The sequence below is a fragment of the Ochlerotatus camptorhynchus genome, unplaced genomic scaffold (assembly GCF_037179485.1).
Source record: "Ochlerotatus camptorhynchus isolate MF236.1 unplaced genomic scaffold, CSIRO-AGI_Acam_v1.1 ptg000404l, whole genome shotgun sequence".
NCBI lineage: Eukaryota > Metazoa > Arthropoda > Insecta > Diptera > Culicidae > Ochlerotatus > Ochlerotatus camptorhynchus.
The window spans coordinates 1,141,541-1,165,714 of NW_027040890.1; the positions used below are offsets into that span (position 1 = coordinate 1,141,541).

Below are 24,174 nucleotides of genomic sequence, written 5' to 3' on the forward strand. Positions count from 1 at the left end.
GAACCCTTATTTTGCGCGATGTTTTAATACGGTTTTTAACAAGGTTTTTTTACGCCGTTCTTGAAAATCACCGTTGTTTAAACGATGTTTATATAATATTTAAAAATTATTTCAAGACAATTTTCAGTAGAATTTTTAAGAAAACTATAATAAATATAATAAAGAAGTAAATTTCAGCAATCTATTTTAATAATTATGAAGAATTTGAAGAGAAATATATTACAGAGCATTCCTGGAGTGAATATGAAAGAGATTCTCAAGATTATTAAATTAAATCTAAAACAAATCACGGGTACGAAACCTAGTAAATCATTTTGATTTAAAATATTAAACATATTTATAAGACCGGAATTTGTCAAAAATCAAATGATCCTGCAAAAATTCTGTAATCTTCAAAATTATCATAACTATGAAATCTAGAAACTGACGTAGGAGGATCTTTGATGAATATTTCAAGTCCAAGAACTTTCCCCTGGATTAATTTTTCTTAAGTCTAAGCCTTCTAAAAAAATAATCATTGTTTCACTTTCCCACATGATTGGTGATATCATTATAGTTGGTAATGCATTAAGACATATTTCCATGAATTTAAAGAAAACTCCCTGAGTTTCCAGGTCGTAAATGGAATTCTCTTAGATTCCCTGATTTGCAGGTTGTATCAGATAGTTGACACCCTGGTTAAGTATACACAAAAAAAAAGTTGTGGAATATTGCACATATTGCATAAATATTTGATACATCGGCATGAATTACGTCTGTCCGTAACAATTTTTTTTCTGTGTATATAAATCCCATGGGTTTCACCCCTCTGAGGGTGACACCCGGGCGGACCGGCCCCCTCGCCACCCACCAAGCAACGCCACTGCATTGATCCGAGCCATGCTGCTTCGTTGTGAGTTTCTACCTACATAATATGATAGTGGGCTGCCGCTTCCCTGTCATCTTGATACTTTGGATCCATCGACCCCATTGAATGCGCTGCGAGGTTCTCTCTTTTTTGTCTTTAAGAGCAGAGATACCGGCTTAAGCTTTACCGAACCCACATAGAAGTCACTGCAATGGAAATAGGCTAGCCAACTTTATAAAAAAAAAAACATTGGATTTTTCGAAAAATTTCAATTCAATATTTGTGTTTAAGATACTGATGCTACATTAATGTTTAAAGACAAAAGTTGCAAACCATTTAAATTTCTACAAACCCCATTCGATGCATTTTCTCGAGAAAACTCGCTTCAGTCGATGCGATTCAACCGGTGTTTCCTGAGTTCTCTCACACACCCGCTCAAGTCGGAGCATAACTTGGGTGGTTACTCTGCTCCGCCAAACATGGCATATGCTGCTACCTACATGCATAGGTATGCGCCGAGCAACAACTCCCAACAACTTTTGTTTATTACTCACACAGTCGCGCAGCCCATTGAAAAACACTGCCGACGAAGCACGTTTTCGTTTGCTCTCTCGCTGTACGAGCGACGACCGACCAAGGCTCTCGGCCGGAGAAAAACGGGTTTCTGGCCACCGACTCGCGCAAAGTCTCGCATCCCTAGCACATCATTTCTCGTTGGAATCTTTGCGGGTGCTGTCGATGTTGTAGCGCAACGGTTCCGTCGGTTCGTCGCTATTCGTCGCAGTTGTTTTCATAAACGGGAAAATACGGTGGCTCTCGAAGTGCTGGGTTCGAACCGGTACCTCGGACCACGGAGGCCCATCTCCATCAGTGTAAACTTTCTTGAGCAGTGGTCGTCTGAGTGTATGCGTGGAGCTGCTGCCGTCGTCGTTGTCGTTGTCGTAGGTGCTTGGTAGGCTTTGATCACGGTAACCTCAACAACAACCACCCAACCCAAGGAGGCTGTGCATGCAACTTGCATGGTGGTGACGGTGAAAGAGTGGTTGCGTAGCAGCCAGTAGTGAAGTGAGATGAAAAGAAATAATGTTTAATTGCCAAGAAAAAGTGGAATTTTGAAAGTTTACGCTTGATTTTTGTTTTCGGCAGCCCCGTGTGCTTGTGTTTTGGGTCGGTCGGCAAAATTGAAATTTGATATTTGCACTGCCCACGGTTGGAAGATTGATTTTGATTAGGGGTGGAGGAGAAAATAATCGCGGGGTTTGTGAAAAGAAAGGAAACGAAACGAAAAGACAACGGAGGAGTTGTCGAGTGGTGACGTGATGATTTGAATGAAACTGTGGATCTGAGATTCATGAAAAAATTGGCCAAGATTTGTCATCGGTGTTGGGTAAATGTCTGCTGATTGAGAGAGTTCCAGCGTTATCGGGCGATGAACTGAACGAACGTGACCAGCAAAGAGGTTGCATTTCAAGAAAGATCACCAATATAATCAGTTAATGTGTAAGTATGCTGTTGTCCATTTCAGTTGTTGTACGCATTATGTTTTGACAATTACCACATAGATCAAAATAATAGCCTTAAGATTCAAAACATATGTTATATTATCACTAACTCGATGGTTTTATAATTATGAATTTCGTATTACATATAATTCTGAGGAGATTTGTCTAACGGCACCGGTGGTGTAGTGGTAAGCGTGATTACCTCTCACCCCAGCAGGCCTGGGTTCAATCCCAGTCGGCGCCGCCGGGATGTTCTGAGGCATAACATCTCTGATCACGCCTTCCTTCGGATGGGAAGTAAAGCCGTTGGTCCCCGGTTCATGAGTTCATGGGTCGATAGGTAGGGTCCAGGTGTGGGAGCTGCCTTCCTGGCACGTCGGTAGCATTGGTGCTCAGCACGGAAAACAAGATCGACGGAAAAAAAACAAAACCAAAGGAGATTTGTTTGCGAAATTAGCTGAAGGTATGCTCCTTCGGCGAGAAGTATGTGATTCTCGAGGATGAATCCAAGAATGAATGTAGCATCAGAAACCAGCGGATTTAGGAAGATAAGATAATCTCTATGATAATCCCGACATCTTTAAGGATTATTTCGAAAAAAAAATAACTTCTTATTGAAAGCCTAGAAGATCCAAAGGCAGCTGTAAAAAGTCTCCAGTTCCAAGCTAAGTGATCTTGAATAGTAAACAATGGTTCTCCCAAACAATCATTGAAGGCTGAATTATTGCTCATACAGTCAAAATTGGATAAGGCAGCCACAACCAGGCTTATTCAGCCTTTAAAAATCCGAATAATTCCGGTAAAATATCCAGCTAAGATTAAAGCTGAAGACATTAAGACGCTCTCAAAGCATTTCAAAAATTGGATCCCTACATACTCTTCATCAGGGTCCCACGGTTCATCAAAATCAGCAAACCTGCCTTTCTCTGAAGCTTGCCGAATATAGTGTCGAAACACAGAAATCGGTCACAAAGGCTATTCAGACCCCAGAGAAGGTCGTACTAATTGTAATTTTTTAATCTTCTGGATCATTTCTCAAAATACTGCAACGTCTCATCAACAAGTACTGTTACCTCAAAACGTGCCCTTGTGCTCCCCATAATTAACTCCAAAACCACCAAAATGGAACCAGCAGTCTTTAAAACTAAACCTGCCCTTGAAGTCCTCTAGACCTCTTCCGATACTCATAAGGGGCGTAGATGAATGCTTAATTGTGACCCTATGTAGCATGCACACTGAACATAATGGGCTAAGATGGATTTCCAAGACTAGCCAGTCAAGGGGTCCTGGACAATCCCAGATTTCCAATCCAGATACCACTGTATCGAGTTCATGAAGCAGGTCCCGTGACATGGGAATACAGCTAAATTCAGTAAGTTCAGTAGGTATCAAAGATAATTCTCCAAAAGTCCACTGAAGCTACTGAACCTGCTCGTGGTGTTCGATAGACATGTTTCGGTATTTCCAAGGGGTGAGACAGGCTTACTCTGAGTTGCTTTTTTGCAGCGTGTATCTCGCGAGTAGCTCAATTTACCTCAATATTTAATCGACGTTCATCGATTTTTACCCTGCTTACTCCGTTTATTCTCTTTAAGAAAATGCATAGCATATTAGACGTCAGTTTTGATTGTAAACAAAGTAGGCTCAACTGTATCCTGAGGCTTTCAAATAACTTGAATATTATGGAAGAACCTGTGCCGGTGCCTGCTTACTACCAACAACAACCTTCAGCCAGCTTTCAGCAGTTTTTCTTCCTCCTTAGCAGCCAGTTCCAGTCGTCACTTCGAAAGGATCATCGCTGATCAAACATGCTCTCTAAACATCTGGAATTTCACTTACAATGCAACTTCGATTGATCCGTAGCCGTAACAGGTTACAGGTATACCTCAATATAACGTAACTGTCACTTTTCACTTCCATCGTCGATTTCTCACAAGCAACAATTCAATCACGCAAAGTAACAAAACTATCGGAACTGCTAGATAATACACTTCAAGAATTAATAATATGAAGAACATTGCAGAGTGTTCTGCAGAAGATTTGCAAGAGTAGTGGAGAAAATTATAAGGGACTGATTTTCCAAAAAATCAAGATCCAGGATACAAATTCAAACTCTATATTCAAAATAGGGAAAATAGTAAAATTCTGGAGCTTCGTTTTTTTAGATTTCATTCTTAGAAATTGTATAACCCTGGATTTTTTATCTTTAAAAATCAGGGAGATTTTCTCAAATTAAATATTCCGGATATGGAGAAATTTAAAGGATTAGAGAACATGACAAGTTCCAAAGTTCCAAAACTAGCAACCATATTTGAAATACTGATCTTTGAAATGTGTTTAAGATTGTGAATTTGAAATTAATCAAATTAATGAGACTTAATTTGTTCTGGCATTTTGATAATTTTCAATCTTGGACATTGAGGCTTTGATTTTTTACGAGATCTTAGGCTTTGACAACTTAAGTAAATGATAATCTTCAACTTGATCATCTACTTAAATCGTTTATGGGAATTGAGTGTTTGTTTTTATAAAGCTTAGAAAAATATACAATTAGAAAACAGCTTTCTTATGAACGTGGAAATCTTCCGTAAAAGTTCTGGAAAAACTTACAAAACTAATGGAATTCTATTTAGCAAAACGAGTAGACACCATGTATAAGAACCACCTAAAATATTACTTCAATAAACTCACAAGAGATGATGAAGGCATAAGATGACATATTCAATCCATCTGCCACTGACCGGCACTGCTTTTGTTCAAGAAACCTGGCTGCACCTATTTGTTGATCAAACTGTTTTACAGATAGATGCAAACAATTTTAGCCTTGGAGTGACGGTAGACATATTCAACAAGTACCTCAAGGATCACATCAGGGCGATTATCGATGCTGATAAGAAAGTAAAACATGCTAAACTGTCGGAGGCTCTGACGGACAAAAGATACGTCTCTGGTGTGGATACAAACTGTTTGGACATGTGCTACCCGGCAACTATCCAGTCGGTCAGCTTGATGTTCAGTGCATTCAGCGACAAGAACTATCTGCACTTCGGATCGATCATCTGTGCTATGGGTACGCGTTACAAGTCCTACTGTTCCAATGTCGTCCGAACGTTGCTGGTCAATCCGACTGAAACGATTCAGAAGCACTACACCTTCTGCACAATCTGGAAGAGGAACTGCTGATGGTGATGATTCTGGGCAAGAAGCTCTCGGAGATTTTCGACGTCACACAGAATTATTCCAGGAAGGAGGACCCCAAGCTAAGACGTTCGGTTTAGCTATCGGGTTGGAGTTCCGGGAGAATTCGATCGTAGTACCTCAACCAATGAAATTCGGTTAAATTGTAAGTTAATTAGCTTGAGTGGAAGCAATAAAAATTCATAAAATTTTATGTTGTGCTAACGACACGGGAGGGGCAGGATGTGGCCTTTTTAGCAGCAAATCACCAGCACTCGGTCAATTGGTCATCTTTCAAACCAAACTCACTTGAACAATACCGAACTACTTTTCACGGCACACGCAACCTAATTAACTTACTTTTTTTTAACCGTCTCGTATAAGATGACACATATCAAGAACAACATGTGAAAAGGGCATGCAAGTTTTTTGTAAACAAACATTCTTATGCCCTTTTCTCGCCACCCATATGACACCAACGCAAACCATCAACATCGCCGGATAGGGAAAGATTTACCCTTCCCGATGATGTTGTTAGTTTGCGTTGGCGAGTTGGCGAGAAGAGGGCCTACAAAGGTTTGTTTACAAAAAGCTTGTATGCGCTTTTCACATGTGGCTCTTGATATACGAAAATAAAACTACGCTGTTACTCAATTCTAAATTAAACAGAAATCTCACTTCAAATTTACACTATCTTTCACCGCCATCAAAGCATATCCAACGTTGCTCCAGTAGTTGGACCAGGAGTTCTTTATTAGCCATTAATCTTCTTATTTGAGTTTTCCGTATCCATCCACCACCATTGCATGATCTAATCCATCCCAATTGTTCTTGCATTCCGGTTCGTAGTACACTCCATTTGCGTTGTAGCTGGAAGACTTGTAACCGGCATCGATAGCAATCGACAGCCATCTGAAGCCTACATTTCGAATTTAAATGTGAACCGAGAAGTGAATAACTGGTCTGAGTTTCTCTAGTATATTAAGTTAGAGTATGTTTCTGAAATATACAGTAAAACAGCACGTAATGTTGTGAACAACTTCAATGGCAGCTGTCCAGTAGTGCTCCAATTTTATTTAATGCACAATCCAATGCCTACGAGCTTGTACCGAAGGTGTGCAGATGGATGTGCCCAATCTGTGCCGAATCTACTTTCGGCAGACTGTGCTGAATTACTTACCCCTTGGGTCATCTTCATATACAATAAGCCCCGCATGAACACATTCACATATCAAATGGATATCTGAAGTGTATTCACACTTCCAGAATCGAAAAATCATCTTTGACACTGTCACGTATTTAGTAGTAAAATTATAGTTGTAATTTATATGGATTAACAGAAATAATTATATGGATGGTAAATAAACTTACACACTTAGAAATAACTAATTTTACTCGTGACAGAATCCATCTTTGACATAAAATATGATACGTAAACAAACATGTCATGTAATATTAGGTGCTCCTAGACTGAAATGTTCGCTGCTCGACGAAACGTACGTTTGATTGAGCTTTATTTCGCGTCTGTTGTGACTCAAATTTATGTCAAAATTGAAGCTCGTATATGTCACTCTCAGAGCACCTAAATTTACATGCATTTTTTCATTCCATTCGCATTCCAAAGCGTCAGACAAAACAAACGGCATCTCATACCACGGAACAGAAAGGATTTGATTCTACATTCAACTTATATCACTGATCACTGTGACAAAAACTATGCACGCGTGAGATTGGATGATTATCACTTGAAACTACTTTTAATTCCACTTTTGTGCTTTAAATTTAAATTTTCCTAGATCAAAATTGAGCGAAAACGACTCAGCAAAACAAAAACACGTCATTTTTGCAGCGCGGCCTACTTCAATCTCTAGATGATGAAGACAGAAGATGCCCAAACATTTAAGAAAATATTGGTTTAACAACAATAGAAATTCATCATCGGCAAGATTTGAGATAAATTGTTCGAAACGTAGTGTTTTGTTTAACGTACTCAACATCTGTTAGGTTTACTTTGACATGCAGTTATGTTAATAAATATTGTATTCCAAAACAAAAATTTAAAAATATATTGCAATTAATATTGTAAAACTGGATGAATTCTCAAATACCTTATCTCCCAAGTAACATTTTAAGATTTATGAAGTAATACAAAACTACTATAAAACAACATTCATAAAACCCTGGTCGAGGCTACTTTACCATTGATGCATCCACCAAAACCTCTGTAAGACTAGAATCTGTCTAGTTGGCCTATCCTGGGGATGGTTCTGAAGGGTATATTTTTGAAGCTCTTCAAGATTGATTTACTACAACAGGTTGTATGACGAACGCTTTAAGAACCATTTGAAACCCGAATTTAAGCTACAATAAAAGCTATCTGGCAACAGTAAAAACCCTTTTAAAGCCATTTTCCCTAGCCATTTTTCACTAGAAAAATTATCAATCAAGATAGAAAAAGTATTCATAAATACCATCCGATCTTCACAAAATAATTGAAATATAATCTCATCATATAAAAATCCTATTCAATTTCCAAAATTATTAAAATTGTTCTCATACAGTGGCCTAGTTGTTGGTGCTATATTAAATATTATGTGAAATGTACTTGAAAACATCGAAAAAAATAAGTCCGCCCTCGGAAAACGTCGATTTTGCTTATTATTTTTAATTAAGAAAAAAAAATAGTTATTCTTCAGATTAATCATTAAGCTCTGCCGAGATATTTTTATGATTATCGTGTTTCAAATATCTGCGGTGGTGGCTTAAAAGTTTGTTTTCATTGGCCATTTGTGAAAACAGTTGTTTTGCTTTAATGAAATCCCCAACAAATCCATAAGGTTTTAAAATGGCTTTTATGAAGAAAACTTCCTGACTGAATAGTATTTATCTAAAGCCATTTTGCTTGATCCTAACCCGTTCAGATTTATGGCAGCATTTATGGAGGCAACGTTGCATGCAAAAATTTAAACGTCAAAGTTTGTTTATTTTTCGATAGTTGCGTTCTTCCATGCAATTTTCTCCCGCTGCCTGGATTGGAAGCAGTTGCTAAGGAAGTGTGCGGAACAATTCGCAACATTTTGCATATATAATAGAACAGCTGGAAGCTCAATCGTTCCCGTAAAAAATCCCCTTCTTCCGGGTGGTTCCCAAAGTGCACCATCAAACAATGTAGTATAAATTAAGTATGCTCGAATGAAATTTTGACCCTTTCGCTGAATAAAATCACTGCTATGAATCGGAAACCAGCCAATCTCCGCTTACTGACAGTTTCAGTGGATTGCTTTCGGTACGAATGTAAGTTATTTCGATCGTCCGATCTGGAGAAGACTGGTCTGTTTTTAGACTGTTTCATAAAGGAGACGGTCAACGCCGGTCAGAACGTGATGCAAACGCTAGATGCTCAGTCATTGCTGAAATTCGTTATTAACATTGCTTGAATGTTTCATCCTACTTCGTCTACTCTTCGAGATTTCCTTGAGATAAATTTTGCTTTTATTCACTATGAAGATCCAACTTTAAAGTAGAATTTTGAAACAGAATAATTGTAGATTTTATGATACACTTTAACAATTTCAAACAACAAAAATTTATGCTTTTTGCTCTCATTTAAAACCGAATGGTTTTATGGTTGCTTTTATGATGATAGAACAACTTTATAGAGTATTTTATCAATGTATTAATAAACAGTGGCTAATGAAGTTTATGGTTGATTTACAGAACAGTTTTATGGAGGGAGTGAGTGCTGCTTTAAATTTATTTTTAAAACAAGAAAGATTTTGATTTTCTCGACAGACTATAAAAGGTTTTTAAAACAGCAAAAAGGAATGTTTCACACTTTGAAATGCTGTATTTAAACTAAATGGATTGTTCATTTCCGTTATAAAACCATCATAAATCAGAGTGGATGCCAAGTAGCTGCTGAATTGTTACTTGGGCTATTTAGCTGGATCCAAAAGCACTGGATGAATCCAGCTTAACGGTGTTTCGCTGTGATGAGATCGTTATTCTCGCTACCACTTCGAAACTTTAAGTACCCAAATTTCAGCTTCCACGACACGTACCACAATGAAACTGTTGCTCCACGTTTGCAACGCTGCAGCATACATGCAGTAGTAATTTCAGGTGAAATGAGGCACTAATTTCCGAGATTTGTGTAATTGAAAATTTGTGGTGGAAGTGCATTTAAAGCCTACGTGGTGGCCATTTGTGGACTCCACAAGGAATCACCTTAAACTGGAATGTTGGCATCACTGGTTACAACAGCTTGCATTGTTTGGACAATTTCTATTCAGTGTTCATATATACAATAGAGCCTGAGATGGATTCTGTATAAAACATAGGGTTCACAACACAAATGAAGAGTGTTTTTGGGTGTTTTTTGCGTGCCGAATTTGAATATGATGTGAAAATTGAGTATGATGGCGTCTATGACATATTGCCGTTTCATGGCACTAAAATTTGCGCAGAAGATCAAACCGTATTGTTTAAATTACAGTAAGAAATCCTTATTCCCGGTTGGGTTTCTCGTCCGTATTCTTTGTTCCGGATACTTGAACGCCGTTAGTTTGCTGAAAATGATAGCATATTCGGTCAACATTCTACCTGTAGAAGCTAAAGCATTTTGGAATGAGGATACCCGACTGTACTACCATATTCTCAATGGTCGATGCAATGGGCCTTTTGTGACAATAGTTTAAGGTGATTCCTTGTAGAGTCCACAAATGGCCGTGGCAGTTCCACTTCGAATTTTCAATTACACAAATCCCGAAAATCTGAGCTCCATTTCACCTGAAATTACTACTTCTTGTATGCTGCAGCAAACGTGGAGTAACAATTTGAATGTTGCGCGTGTCGTAGAAGTGGTTCCGAGAATGTCGCAGCGATTCACCTTAACTAAATATATTGTATCTTGGATCCTTCATTTAAAGCAATTTTTCAAGCAACCATAGCCGTTAGATTTTTCCTTTTATTATCAAAATATAACACTACAAATTAACGAGCCAGGAAACAGTTTAGACTATGATTACAATAGGCTTCGTGGTCGTGCGGTTAGCGGCGTCACCTGTCATTCGGGCGTATTATGTGTGTTACGAGGTTTTGATTCCCGCTACAGCCGGTGAAACTTTTGGAAAAGAAAATTTTCCTAATTGCCTACTGGGTGTTGTGTGTTGTCCGTTTTCTGGTGTTCAACCTACGCAGCCTCTGGCTGAAGACGGTGTCAATTGTCTCATTTAAGGTGAATCGCTTTGGAAACATAATTTCTGATCAATCTACTTATCACCTCGAAATTTCAAGAACAAAAATATCAGCTCTCGCAAAGCATACAATAATGAAACTGGAACTTCACGTTTGCTGCAGTGCAGCACACAAGGAGCTCCAGTTTAATCTAGAAAACTTGAAGTGATAGGACATATCAGCCATCATGACAGCCATTGTTGGACGCTTCAAGGAATCACCATAAATACATACATATAGATTCAATGGAACGTAGCTTTATGTTTTCCAGTAGGGCCAAAAATCAAGCTGATTTCAAAACTTTACCGATATTTCACCGAAGATGAGACCAACCAAATTTGATCATTTCTATCAAAATATGTTAAGTTCATGTCATCAAGAATCACCTTCTTCGAATACGAGCCGCAGAATAATAACTCCTGCTGCAATTTTAAAACGATCACACGAGTCCCACTTCCAGATAAACGAAGCATAACGATCGTTGAAAACAATTTACATTCCACGGCACTTCCATGACAAGCAAGTACTTAACGGTGTCTGCACTTGGTATCTACCACGACGGTTTCTCACTTCCCAAAGACTCTGGCAATTTGCGTGAACAACAAGACAAAAGACCGAACCTCACATTTGGAATGTTAATTGAAGTTCGAACTCATATGAGTTCCGATTGTTTTCCTACATGTTCGCCGTGTAACATCCACAACATCCAAAACAGCGCGAAGGAAAAGGTACAAACAAATCGTTCAGAACTAATTTAAGCCCATTTTCCCCCGTTTTCCGATGCATTGTGCTTTTCGCACAATGCTAAACGCTCACGTAAACACTAAAAACATAAATTCACGAGGTGACGATGCTGCTGCTGCTGCTGCTGCTGCATCAAATTGTACAGGCGCCTTCGAGATGGATTGGAGTTGCGTGATGCCATACCGCAAAGTGACGAGTACGTTGCCACCACTGGCCGCCGTTTGCAGAAGGGTTAATGTCATCTTGGGGGAAACAAACTGAGCTGAAGAAATTATGGAAAACATATGCAAAATAGTTGTGAGTTGTGACAGTTGGGTGTAGGCGGTTCTCGGCGGACGCGTGCGCGCGCTAAATCGTGTTTACCAGAGGCGTAAATGGCCATTTCCGCTGTTCGGCTTCGAGTGGCGTGTAAACAAAGCTAATATAACGCCATCGTCATCGTTGGTCGGTCCCCCATAGTGGTTGGTTATGCTTCATGGTGGGAGAAATTGTTCAGTCTTGAGCTGTGCGCGGTGCGGCTCGGTGACCAGTAAGATACCCGAAATGGTCACGGTACTGATTGAGAAGCTAGAAACAGTGCTGCGAAAAGCGAACCGCTTCCTATATTGTTTAATTTTATTTTCGGCTCCAATATTCGTTACGAGGTGATGCTGCTTTTTTGGTTATGTCACCTACGAAACAGAACCGAAGTCGAAGTAATAATCATCCATGCGACGAGGACACCACCGGGAGGCGGAGCAGGGGCGCCATCGAAAAAGTGGCGGCGCGCGTGGTTAATTTTGGATATCGAGTCATTATAACTAGCCTTATCGAGGGTACGGCGGGCGTTCGATCGTTCGAACTGTGCTTGTTGTATTTATTGATAATGTGTGGCTTTCCGGGGGCACCCACTCAGTTGCACTGGCTAATAAGCGACTAGGTTTGGGGATGTAAGATTTATGCTTCTTTTGCAGCAAGCTTCTGATGAGCGTTGAGGATGGGGAAGAAATTTATTAACTTCGAATTAAGTCATTTGGACATTTGCCCGTGAGAGATAATGGGTTCGGAATGGGTACAATATCTGAATATCTAATTGGATGGTCGTAGGCATTTCCGTTTGCAAACGATGAAGCCTTGCTTGTCTTGAGCGAGATTTGTTATTTTAACTACCTACATACGAATGAGATGAATGACTGGTCCTCATTTTTCGATAACTTGAAAAATACTATTTAGGTAGGGTTAATGCCCCTAACGTCGGTCTGAGTGTCTTTAATATTGGGCCCGTACATACATTTTTAAGGAAAGTATTTTTTACTTTTTTCCAGCAGCATAAAAAAATATTAATTTGTATTGTCCAGATGACGCATTGATCCAAGAAAAATTGAAGAACAGGAGATTTTTGGCGATGGGCTCAATCTTTCGATAGGCCAACATTAGAGCCACTTCCTTTATAAGTTTTCTGAAACAGTACCGTTGCAATAAAAGTCAAAAGTTAGGTCGACAATTTTATACATAACTGTTGTTTTAGATATTGAACAACTCAAGGACAGCGATGGCATGATGTAATTTGTGGTTGCATTCCTTTCATCTACGCGAGCTAGAATTGAATGCCGTAAAACAAACACGTTTTAGAACTGTCGATGTTTAAATTTAATTGTTTTCTTATGTAAAAATTACATGTTCGTTTGAGCTTTGGCTGCAATAATAAACTTCTCGACACACTTTCGAAACGCATGTCAAGCTTTGAACGTCTAGTTTGGGAGGTCAGTTGTCAGAGCTGGATTTTCGTTTACGGGGACCCTGCACCATCAAATGAAGCACAGCTGATTTTTCAACCGAAATTTAGAATGGAAAAAAAAATTAAATTCTTTTAAAAATCTTGGGTTTAAAAAAAAACTGAAATCCACCTGGAAGGAAGATCTCTAACTGAACTTTAATTTTTTTTTAATCAGTACCGGATCCTTTTTGCTAGTACCGGTACCAAGAGGTTCAGTACAAGTAATGCCGATTAATTGACGGTACCCAAGCACTTAGGGAAAAATAAATGTATATTAGTAGAACAAATTATTAGAAATTGAAAACATTTATTTCTAGGGTGCAACATGTGAAAAGGACGTATGAGCCAATTGTAAGAAATTACATTAATGACAAGATTTACGGAATCCTTTTTTCATAATGCTTGTTTTATCCCTTTTCATTTGTGGTAGAAAAGCAAGCACCAAGATTAATTTTCATATCTTTACGACTTCTGGATGTTCCTGATGAATGTGGGTTTTTATAGTGGAATACCTGTAAAAAGGAAGAGTAAATTTTAATAATTTCCATTTGGTTCTAGTACCTTAATTGATAATCCTTTACAGATACACGTATTTCGTATACAATGAGCAGTCTTCTTAAGTGTCTTGTATGTGTATGTATGTAAAGGATATCACTCTAGGTTGCAGGACACAGCCATTAGTCAGTGGATTATCCACCTCGTATGACTTGATCAAGTACGATAATTAGTTGTTTTCAATTTACCATTGTATGAAGGGCCAAAAACGGAGGGTGGGTCCGTAAGCAGAGACACTTCCGCGTGATACACGGAAGCAAGAACAAACCATCATACGAAGGGATGTCTCAATGAGTGGGGAGAAGAGCCTACCGTCAATTCACGAATTGTTAAAAACAGGGAGTTGGCAATTCCACTCTCCCCATCCAAATTGCTTCAATCAAGTGCCCTGATGGTCCCATCCCTACTCAATGAATTTATATGTTCATATGAAAATGTGTAGAATATAAGAATATAATATTATTGCTGCCAACGGTGACTACCCTGACGAAAACAGCGAACTTGGAACTTATCATTTTTCTAGAATATAACACCATTGCACAGGTGCCACTGGACCTTCATGTCCACCATCTGTCACTGGAAGTTGTCAGTTTCTTACTTGGACTAAAAAGTTATCATGCGACACCTCAAATCACATGAGAATGAAACATCTAGTTCAATTGTAGCATGAACATGAGCATGATTGACCGCCCACGGTTGCTACTCTGTTATTGCCAGATCATCTGTAATTATAAAGAGAACCAATAGACGATACTTGGGACTAGCAACCATCCTCAATGTGTAAAAACTGGTGATCTCAAACTAGGCAATACCAGCGCCGGTCGCGCCCGAACGCAGGTCAAGAAAGGAATGGGTAGAAATGTGTTGACGTGATACCCGCTATGTTGGAAGCCGAGAAATCCTGTGTACTTCCACGAGATATCACTGGGATGTTGGATAAAAGGGTTTGGATTGCAGCAGGATTCGTTTTAGTAAACTATATGCTCAATTGATCTCCTAACGATTCAATAGCGCAAAGGATCTTGGGTTTGAACCCACGGTCTTCTGCTCAGTAAGCAAATCGGTCGCCACTAGGCCACCGAGCTCCTTATATCACAAAACCATTACGACCAAGTTTCCGTTCAATTTGTTGTTATTATGTTTCGATCCCGGTGACGACCTCACCGACGACGGCAACAATTGCTCTAGAAAATAATTTGATATGGATTTCCAATCAATACGTCTTTCCTAAAATTCAAATATTACTTCTTTTACGTACCCGTCATTTTAACCGAATTTCATTACGCTCAATAGTGTAAGGTGGTTGGGTTCACGATATTCTGCTCAGTAAGCATAAACGGTCGCTCTAAAGCCACCGTGTCCTTTACATCACAACAAGCTACGACCGACGATCGTTCATTATCGATTACAATAAGCTATTACAATTAAATGCAGTCCCCGAAAGTAGTTAACAATGTCTTCCGAACCAGATCAGGCTTACGTCACATTTGTTTAAATATATGTATTACTTTTCTGAATCCACCGATTTCTATTATTAAGGATTTTCTACAATAGAGGCCTGGTTAGATCAACTTAGTAATGTAACGAGGCTTAGGTTTTACCTCATGATCTTCTACTCAATAAGCAAAACCGGTTGATCTATACACCGTGCTCCTTACATTACCACAATCTACGACCGACTTAACAAAAAGCTTTTCAAATGAAGCGACGTCCCCGGAAGTAGCCAGCAATGTCCTGCAAACTGGATCACGCATACACCCTTTCATGGTTTCAACAATTTAACTCTTGGTTATTAACTGCGATTTATGCTCTCGGATCCCAGTTATGGTGGTTTATTCTGTTGTGGGAAAGCTTGGGATTAAATCGATGATATTCTGCTTACTAAGCAAAATCGAGCCTCTGAAAACCACAACACTTCACGACAAAATCAAGAACAACATGTGAAAAGGGCATACAATCTTTTTGTAAACAAACTTTTGTAGGCCCTTTTCTCGCCAACCGAGGGTCACCCACGCAAACCATCAACAACACCGGTAAGGGGAAACTTCCTTCTTCCCGATGATGTTGTTGGTTTGCGTGGGTGCCCCTCGGTTGGCGAGAAAAAGGCCCACAAAGCTTTGTTTACAAAAAGCTTGTATGCCCTTTTCACATGTGGCTCTTGAAATATGATTAAGTTTTCACTTGGTATGTAATGAACAACAGAGATACGCGATAATTCATATAGTTTCTGCGGTTGATGGTTAATTTTAAATATAGGAATGATACTTCCTACGGCGACAACGATGGCGACTACGACGGCGACTACGACGGCGACTACAACGGCGACTATGACGGCGACTACGATGGCGACTATGACGGCGACTACGATGGCGACTACGACGGCGGCTACGACGCCGGCTACGACGGCGACTACGACGGCGACTACGACGGCGACTACGACGGCGACTACGACGGCGACTACGACGGCGACTACGACGGCGACTACGACGGCGACTACGACGGCGACTACGACGGCGACTACGACGGCGACTACGACGGCGACTACGACGGCGACTACGACGGCGACTACGACGGCGACTACGACGGCGACTACGACGGCGACTACGACGGCGACTACGACGGCGACTACGACGGCGACTACGACGGCGACTACGACGGCGACTACGACGGCGACTACGACTACGACGGCGACTACGACGGCGACTACGACGGCGACTACGACGGCGACTACGACGACTACTACAACGACGACACCAGCAAATCAGGAACTTAACATTTGTCTAGGATATAACACCTTTGCCCAGCACCTCCTGGATCTTCATGTCCGCTATCTGTCACTGTTTGCAAAAATATCTAATAGTAATTACCTTTGTCGTAATACTTCCTTCAACGAACAAAAATTTTCTTGCATTTCCATGGTCATCTGGGAGGAGGTTCGCGTCAAGTGCTTTCCCTAGGAACTGTTCGTGGCCACCATCCGTCCTGTCTTGGGCGAATCCAGCTCGCAATCTCCGACACCGGCGAGAGACCAGCAGCCGAGCACCTTTGCAAACGGATAACTTGCTGATTCACGACAACGTCGGCCACCAAATCACCACAAAAACTCGCGACGGACACATTATCAGCTCTTTCCCGAGCTAATTCACCAGCCGGGCCAGGTTCAAGCTCGCCCACGGTGACGAATCTCTCAGTAGAACTACACACCGAAAGTGTGGCATCCGATCTCCTGAAAAACCTAATTCAATTGTAGCTATATTCAGTGCTCAGGATCAAATTTGTCACGTTTGGATATGTTCTAAGTACCACCAGAAATGTGGCCAGAATCTGGAATAAAATTAAAGTCACATAAAATCACACCAAAATTCAAATACATGATCTGAGTGCTCCCTGTCCAAAATCTGCCATAAGTCAAAATGTATCGCATGAAAATTCAAACAAAGACCCACATATTATTCAGAAATTATCTTACTTCTCTGCCTTAGATGCGGACTTGTGAAATTTTGTCGGAATTTAAATAAGTAAGAAGGGATAACTTCTTCTTCTTCTTCTTCTTATTCTTCTTCTTCTTCTTCGCATTCCAAGTTTATTGCTTATCGCATATTAGCTTATTGAGTGCTCTCAACTTAGTGTTCTAGATGCACTTCCACAGTTGTTCATTGAGAGCTTTCGATGCCTGTACCATTTTTGCATTAGTATAATTGTGTGGCAAGTACAATAATACTCTATGCCCAGGGTAGTCGAGACATTTTCCAACCCAAAAAAATCCTAGTTCGGACTGGGAATCGAACCTAGCCACCTCCAGCATGGTCTTGCTTTGTAGCTGCACCTTTACCGACTGAGCTAAGGGTGGCCCCACAAATCTCTTCTTAGGTGCCTAAATTCAGGTTTTTTCTTCTGTAACTCCGGGGGACGTTGAAAGAATCTCCTGAAAAAGTCTGACAAAACTTCCGTTTAAAACTGTAATACGCTTCCGGAGGATGCCAGAAGAACTTCTCGGAATACCGGAAGAAATTTTCTGTGAAATTTGAAGCAAAACAACTTGGAGAAGTTGAAGCAAAACATCCGGGATAAGCCAAAAGAACTTCTGGAAGAGACATCTGGACTTCTGCAAGGAAGCAATGTTGAAGATAAGTTTCCGGGAAAAGTTTGCTGAAACTTCTGTTGATTATATTTAAAAAAAAGCTTCCAAGAATGACAGAAGAATCCTCTGGTGGGAATCAGGAGAAACTTCCGGAAGAGTATAAAAGATTTCTGCAAAATACTTCTGGGAGGTAGTTTCCTGGGACAGTGGGATGCAATTTTGTTAAGTACAGTCAACTCTTCACAACTCGATATTATATAACTCAATATTTTCTATAACTCGATGGTTATAATAACAAGAACGATCCCTTCATTTTCCTATGTATCGTACTCTCCATAAGTCGGTATTTCCACAAATCGATGTTTTATGAAGTGTGATTTTGATTCTATAACTCGATATCTCAAAGGTCGATTTTCTGCATTCTATGATTCTGATGTTGAAACCACAGAAACTTCAAAAACATGATAACTGGTGATCATATTGAGTAGCCAGGACCAATCGGCCACATTCGATCATATTCCTGGTTTCCTGGTGGTACATACCTGTAATTCATACTTATATCTATCATGAGACAAAGATGCCCCCAGAGAAGTTACTAGACTAGAAGCAATGCGATCGATCAAATCTCAATAATTTGCGATTATATTGAAAGCCTAGTACAACTGCAGACACATCCGGAATTGTTTCGGTGTCCTTGGGGCAAATGGCCAAACATGAACTTAAAGCTTGCGAAAATTTTGAAGACAAATGGGACGAATTTTATAATATTAAAATCAAGTAGAAAACCATGCAATGCTTCATGGGATGTTCAACAGACGTTAAATACTGAAGATTTTTATTTTTATTAAATCAATATGGGCAAAATATAACAACAATCTAATGCATAACTATCTAACAAACTATCATATGACTGAATTTCCCGATTCCCGGGAATTTCCAGAAATAGTCATCGGCTGCTTCCCGATTCACAGGTAATCAAATATGTTCGGAAAATGGAAGCAGTAAATTTGAATCATTTAATGTGTTTTGATGTATTGATATTATAAGATAGTCAAACTAAATTATCTTTTATGCATTCTCAGAACTACGCGTACTCATTTCGATTCAACTTACTCGAAACAAGTGATTCGCAGCAACTATTCATAATTACCAATAAATTTCATCTAACACTCAAAAGCAAGCCTCCAGCTACACATTGTTTTAGAACAACTTCTAAAGCAAAGACAATAATCACAACAATGAAACCCATTATTACTTTCAAGAGCCGTGTGCCCCGGCTGCTCTTGGATGTAGAATTTTATCACCAATTAATTCATCTCTCAAACGAGATAGGCTAGCTAGCAGCAACAGAGAACAAAACAAAGCTCCAATCCCGTGCATCATCCAGCAGCCAAGCACGTTACCAAGAAACAAGACATTGTCGCTGGGTGGATCAGATTTTCGGGCAATCTCGTGCCGAAGCGTTGTCGTCGTTGTCGTCGTTACCCCTACAACGCTATCTGTCCATTTAGGAATGGATGGGAAAACGCAATTTTCTTCACACGGAGCCGGACGAAGTCCGAGGTAGGTACTCGTTCTCACACACGAAACGACTGGGCAAGAACGAACGTCGAATAGTGTGTCAGTCAGCTACGGTTGGTGAGATGTGCGTGTACAACGTTTGACGCCCTTTGAATTCTTGGTTATCGTTTTTTTTTTGGAGGCCCTTGAAACATACCATGATGCCGTAGGGCTCCGATGATGGACCTTCGGAATGCATCATGAGTGGTGGAGGGGCGGTGAGGGAAAATTGTTCTGCACTCCTCAATTGGCTTGGAAGTCGTGATTGAGCATAATGACGGTGGGAATCGTAGCTTTCAGGGCAGAAAGATTGACACTTGAAATTGGTGATTTGCTGGAAATAGAGCGAAGAGAATTTTTCGTTGTTTTGATAAGTTTTTTTTTTGCATTTTTAAACCGTGGGACTGAATGATGTGTAAAATCATTACATTTTCCCACTAGGCAATTACAGGGTGGCAAACCTGGAGAACCGGGAAAAGTCAGAATTTTATGTTCAATACAGGAAAAACCAGGAAGATTCGAAGATGTTTTGCTGCGTCGTTTTCGTTCTTGTGAAAATGTTAAAAATTACATCTTCGGTTTAAAAAAGTTTTACTGAAGTGGTGTTGAAATGTGCAATAAGTGATAGTTATCAAATCCCTCCCTTTTTGTTGAATCAGGTGTCGTTTGTTCCAGCGCGTTGCAAAACACAGCTATAAGTTTTATCCATCTAAATTAAGACAATCATTTTACAATTTACTAAATACGCGTCAATCAAGTATTGCACTACTACTTGATTGAAAGTTTTAGTACATTATCAATGGTGCATATTAGCATCGACAGTGTATTGAAGCGGAGCTTAAATTGTGTGAATATAGCTTCGGAATGCTTGCGTTCTTGAAAAGGACTATTGGAGCTACGGTAGAGCTGTTACCTTCATACTCCCGGTTTCAAGCTTCTTGCATTAATAAGAAATCATTGCAGGCAGATTTTATCCATTATGCCACTGCTAGGAAATGGTAGTTAGATTGTAAAGACACAAACCAGGAAAATATTCGGAATTTGAAATATTCAACAGGTAAGTGCAATCAAGCAACAACATAATTAAAATTAGACTTGTTAAGAAAGCTGCATGTTTTTTACAAAGTTTTCTAGATTATGTTTTCAAAAAAGTATTTCAACGCCAATCAGTCTGACTTTCACTCCGATCTCTTTAAAACTTTGCATAATTGATCGATTTTTTGCTGAAAGTCAGCCATGCCTCATTTCTCAAACTGCACCAAAACGTCAATTCTAACTGATATGACGTCTGGTAGTTGTAGGCAAATAAATGGCCTTTACAGAAAAAAATGTGTTGCCAACATTTCAAATAACCGCCTTCAAACGTAGACCAAATTTTGCTCTAAAATGCGAATAAGTCATAATCTCTCTAAAACTGTCGATCAAAGGCTGACAATGCTTACAGTGCTGCCCGAGCAAAGTCGGTTAACAAAATGAAAGCAAATCGATATTAAAGTGTGCAGTTCCTATCATAATGAAAACTCATTTTGATTTCAAATGTTGCGACATAAGTCTGATATCATATTGTGCTTTCATTATGCAGTCAAGACGTTTTAAATGAAAGCAACTTAACTTGAAGTTCTGCTGTTTACGTCTTGTTTAAAATTTAATTGAAATTCATCTGTCGTTGAACTAATGATTATCGTTTATCTGATTTGTTTAACACATTTTAGGTCATTCGTGACTTGCCCGCGGTGAGATTGGAGCCTAAGTCTTTCAGCTTGAGAAACATGAATGGTAACCATTTACTCTAGGCCTATATTCAGTTAAACATTATGAATGCAAAATCAGTAATCAAATTGATTTCATTGAAAGCAGGATTAGTTTTCCGTTTGCTTCAACAGTGTAAAATTTTGCTCTCATTTTTGCTGTGAACCATTAAGTCAACCAAAATGAGATCAACTGGAGTATTCAAAATAAGTTACATCATAACAGCAAATTTTGATTTCAATTTGATGTTCAGCTTTGCTCGGGTGGTTAACGGATTATTAGCACTAGCAGTGATTTAAGGCTCTGGACTAAAGGTTATTTGATTTTTTTTTAAACTTCTATTTTAGATTGTTGACTTTTGTAAAATTTTCAAGTTGGACACATACAAAATGACAAAAATTAAAAATGTACTACGTGAACCTCTTTGTCATTCTGCTGTTGTGGCTTTTAAGGTCATGTTGACTTTTTTGAAGCCATGTAATTATTTTCAGGTGATTGTGGCATTTGAAGGCTACTGCAAGCCTGTGAGTTTTGTGAGATTATTGCGGGCTTTTTATGGCTTACGGTTTATTTTGGAGCGTTTTAGCAGCCCAAATCAGAGCAATATTTATTTGGGATATTATAGAATTTTAACGTTTCAAAGGATTTGCTTCTACCACATAGATAAAACGTTCATTACCATCATCCTCACAGCAAGGTGAGGTTTGTGTTTTGAAAAACCTTAACCTCCTGAAAATTCCATTACTAGATTGCGTTCACTGTCCGTCGTAGGAAGACCTATACGCATTCAAAATCGTTTTGTATGACCTTCGCCGGGTCAGTAATATCGTATTAGGGCATTGGTAAGATTTGCTAACCTGTGCCCTTGTCCGTACCAAAATGTATGTGACTAGGGTATACTGCTATTCCTTCCATCGATCATCATCTTTGATGGATAAATTACTAATGTTTGAGAATGTTTGTTTGATGATTTGTCTGTTACTGTCAACCCAAGCCCCTTTTGTGTGTTTTGTTACAGGTTTTCCAGTCGCCTCAAGTGAGATCCATAGAACTTGCTCGTCACCACAGTGAAAACATGCTGAATTTTTTTTGTGCTAAAAACGGCAATTTTCTAGAACTTCATTTAGCAATGATAGACCACTATGCCATCTCTGTGGCACTATCTAGAACTGAGCTGAAAATATCAAATGACGGTCTCTTACATACTGAACAACTTTGCCGAAGACGGCAACTCTCTAGAGCTTAATTTCGCAAAGATAGACTACAGCACCATCTCTGTGTCACGACCTTCAACTAATCTGATAGTGTCAAATAACGTTTCTTTCCATTTATTTTAGCCATTAGACTAGTTCATCTCAGCGTATAAAATAACAGTATTACATTTACTGAACAACTTTTCGGTAGACCGCAACTCTCTATGACTTCATTTAGGGAAAATAGACTACTGTAACTAATATGATAATGTAAAATTAAGGTTATAGACATACTGACAGAGACGTCCGTGCCTCATTTGTTTACCTGTGCACCAACATTTGTTCGTTATAAGTTTACCATCACATATTAATTTTTGTCTTATTTTTTCAATGCTCCATGAATTCGAGATACATATTCTCAATTAATTTATTAATCACTACCTAACGTAACATTTGAAGGGCCTATCATCTTGTGTAAACAAAATTTGTATGACTCTTTTCGCGCTAACCGAAGTAGGAGGAATTGCAAAACCTAACTAATTCTCGTTTTTATAACAAGGCTAACTTTTTCGACTGAAGTGTAATGAAGAATATCCGTCAAACACTTCCGAAATCATTTTTTGATACAAAACAGTGTCAAAATCTAAAGAAAATTCATGAAGTCCTCTGGGTAACAAACTTGAATTTATCAACTCTTTATTCATCAGAACAACACTATCATAATGAACTAGGGGAAGCTCATAAGTTTTGACAGGCGCACCGGTGCAACGAACGGTAATTGAGAGATTTACAACTGACAAGAGAGTGAGAGCGAGCCTTTGCGCTTTCTTTCTCCATTACTCTCTTTGCCTGCAATCAGATATCCAAGTGCACAGCGAAAAATGCACGCTTTAGACACCCATACATCACAAATGTTCTTCTTATTTAAACTTACACATTCAAACCGGTCTGCAAGTATGATACACGTCCAAAGCGTACCAGACTGCTGTTTCCGTGTTGCTCACGTTTGACGCGTGACTGCTGAAAGTTTCAATTACAACTAGTGGTGCAAACCGTCATGTATTGTGGAAAATTTGTGATATGTTTCAAGAGGTAATAGAAGGTCTGCTTGGCTTACATCAGGCATTTGGCCATTCACAAACTTGCCATCCGTCATCTAAAAAAGCTCGCGTTAAGGTGCACTATTTAACGAGTTTTGTCATGGTAGTGTTATCGACATGCTTAGAAATCAATGCATTAGGGATTAGGCAGACCATCCGATCTGAATCCTTTTTGTAGCAAACCAAGGTCGAAGATTTAATTGATCCACACTATAAAATAGTGTATTCATGGTTACTTGTGGTCTGGAGTAAAGAAGTACAGCTATAATGTGTTCATAAAATCTTTAAAAAACAAAACGCTTTTTTTAAATTATTAACACCTGTGTCGTGCACAGGTTGCACATGTAAACGCGACGTCACTGCATACTGAACAACTTCATTGCATACTCTAGAGCTTCATTAAGCAAACATAGACTGTGGCACGAGTCGAAACTATTCTGATAATGTATTCCACATCCTGAACAACTTTGCCGAAGACCACAACATTCTAGAGCTTCATTTCGCAAAGATAGACTACAGCGCCATTTTGCTGAATGACCTAGTTCTAATCTGATAGTTTCTATTACCAACATTGTCATACTCAACAAGTTTGTCGAATTCCGCAACTCTCTAAAGCTTCATTTCACAAAGATAGACTACAGCACAATCTCTGCTGCACGATCTGAAACTAAGCTG

The 24,174-nt window shown here is 39.3% G+C and overlaps 2 protein-coding genes across 2 annotated transcripts in view; both read left to right on the top strand.

Annotated features, from left to right (window-relative positions):
• The first annotated feature begins 2,282 nt into the window (after positions 1 to 2,282).
• The window catches only part of ec (echinus), a 323,237-nt gene continuing 301,345 nt past the window's right edge, over positions 2,283 to 24,174 (top strand). Inside the window, exon 1 of the mRNA XM_065233557.1 lies at positions 2,283 to 2,345. The gene's annotated coding sequence lies outside the window, so the exon portion shown is untranslated. The remainder of the gene's footprint in view (positions 2,346 to 24,174) is intronic.
• The window catches only part of LOC135710856 (uncharacterized), a 66,144-nt gene continuing 58,068 nt past the window's right edge, over positions 16,099 to 24,174 (top strand). The window contains exon 1 of the mRNA XM_065233551.1: positions 16,099 to 16,281. Coding sequence (XP_065089623.1) covers positions 16,099 to 16,281 — 183 coding nt within the window. The remainder of the gene's footprint in view (positions 16,282 to 24,174) is intronic.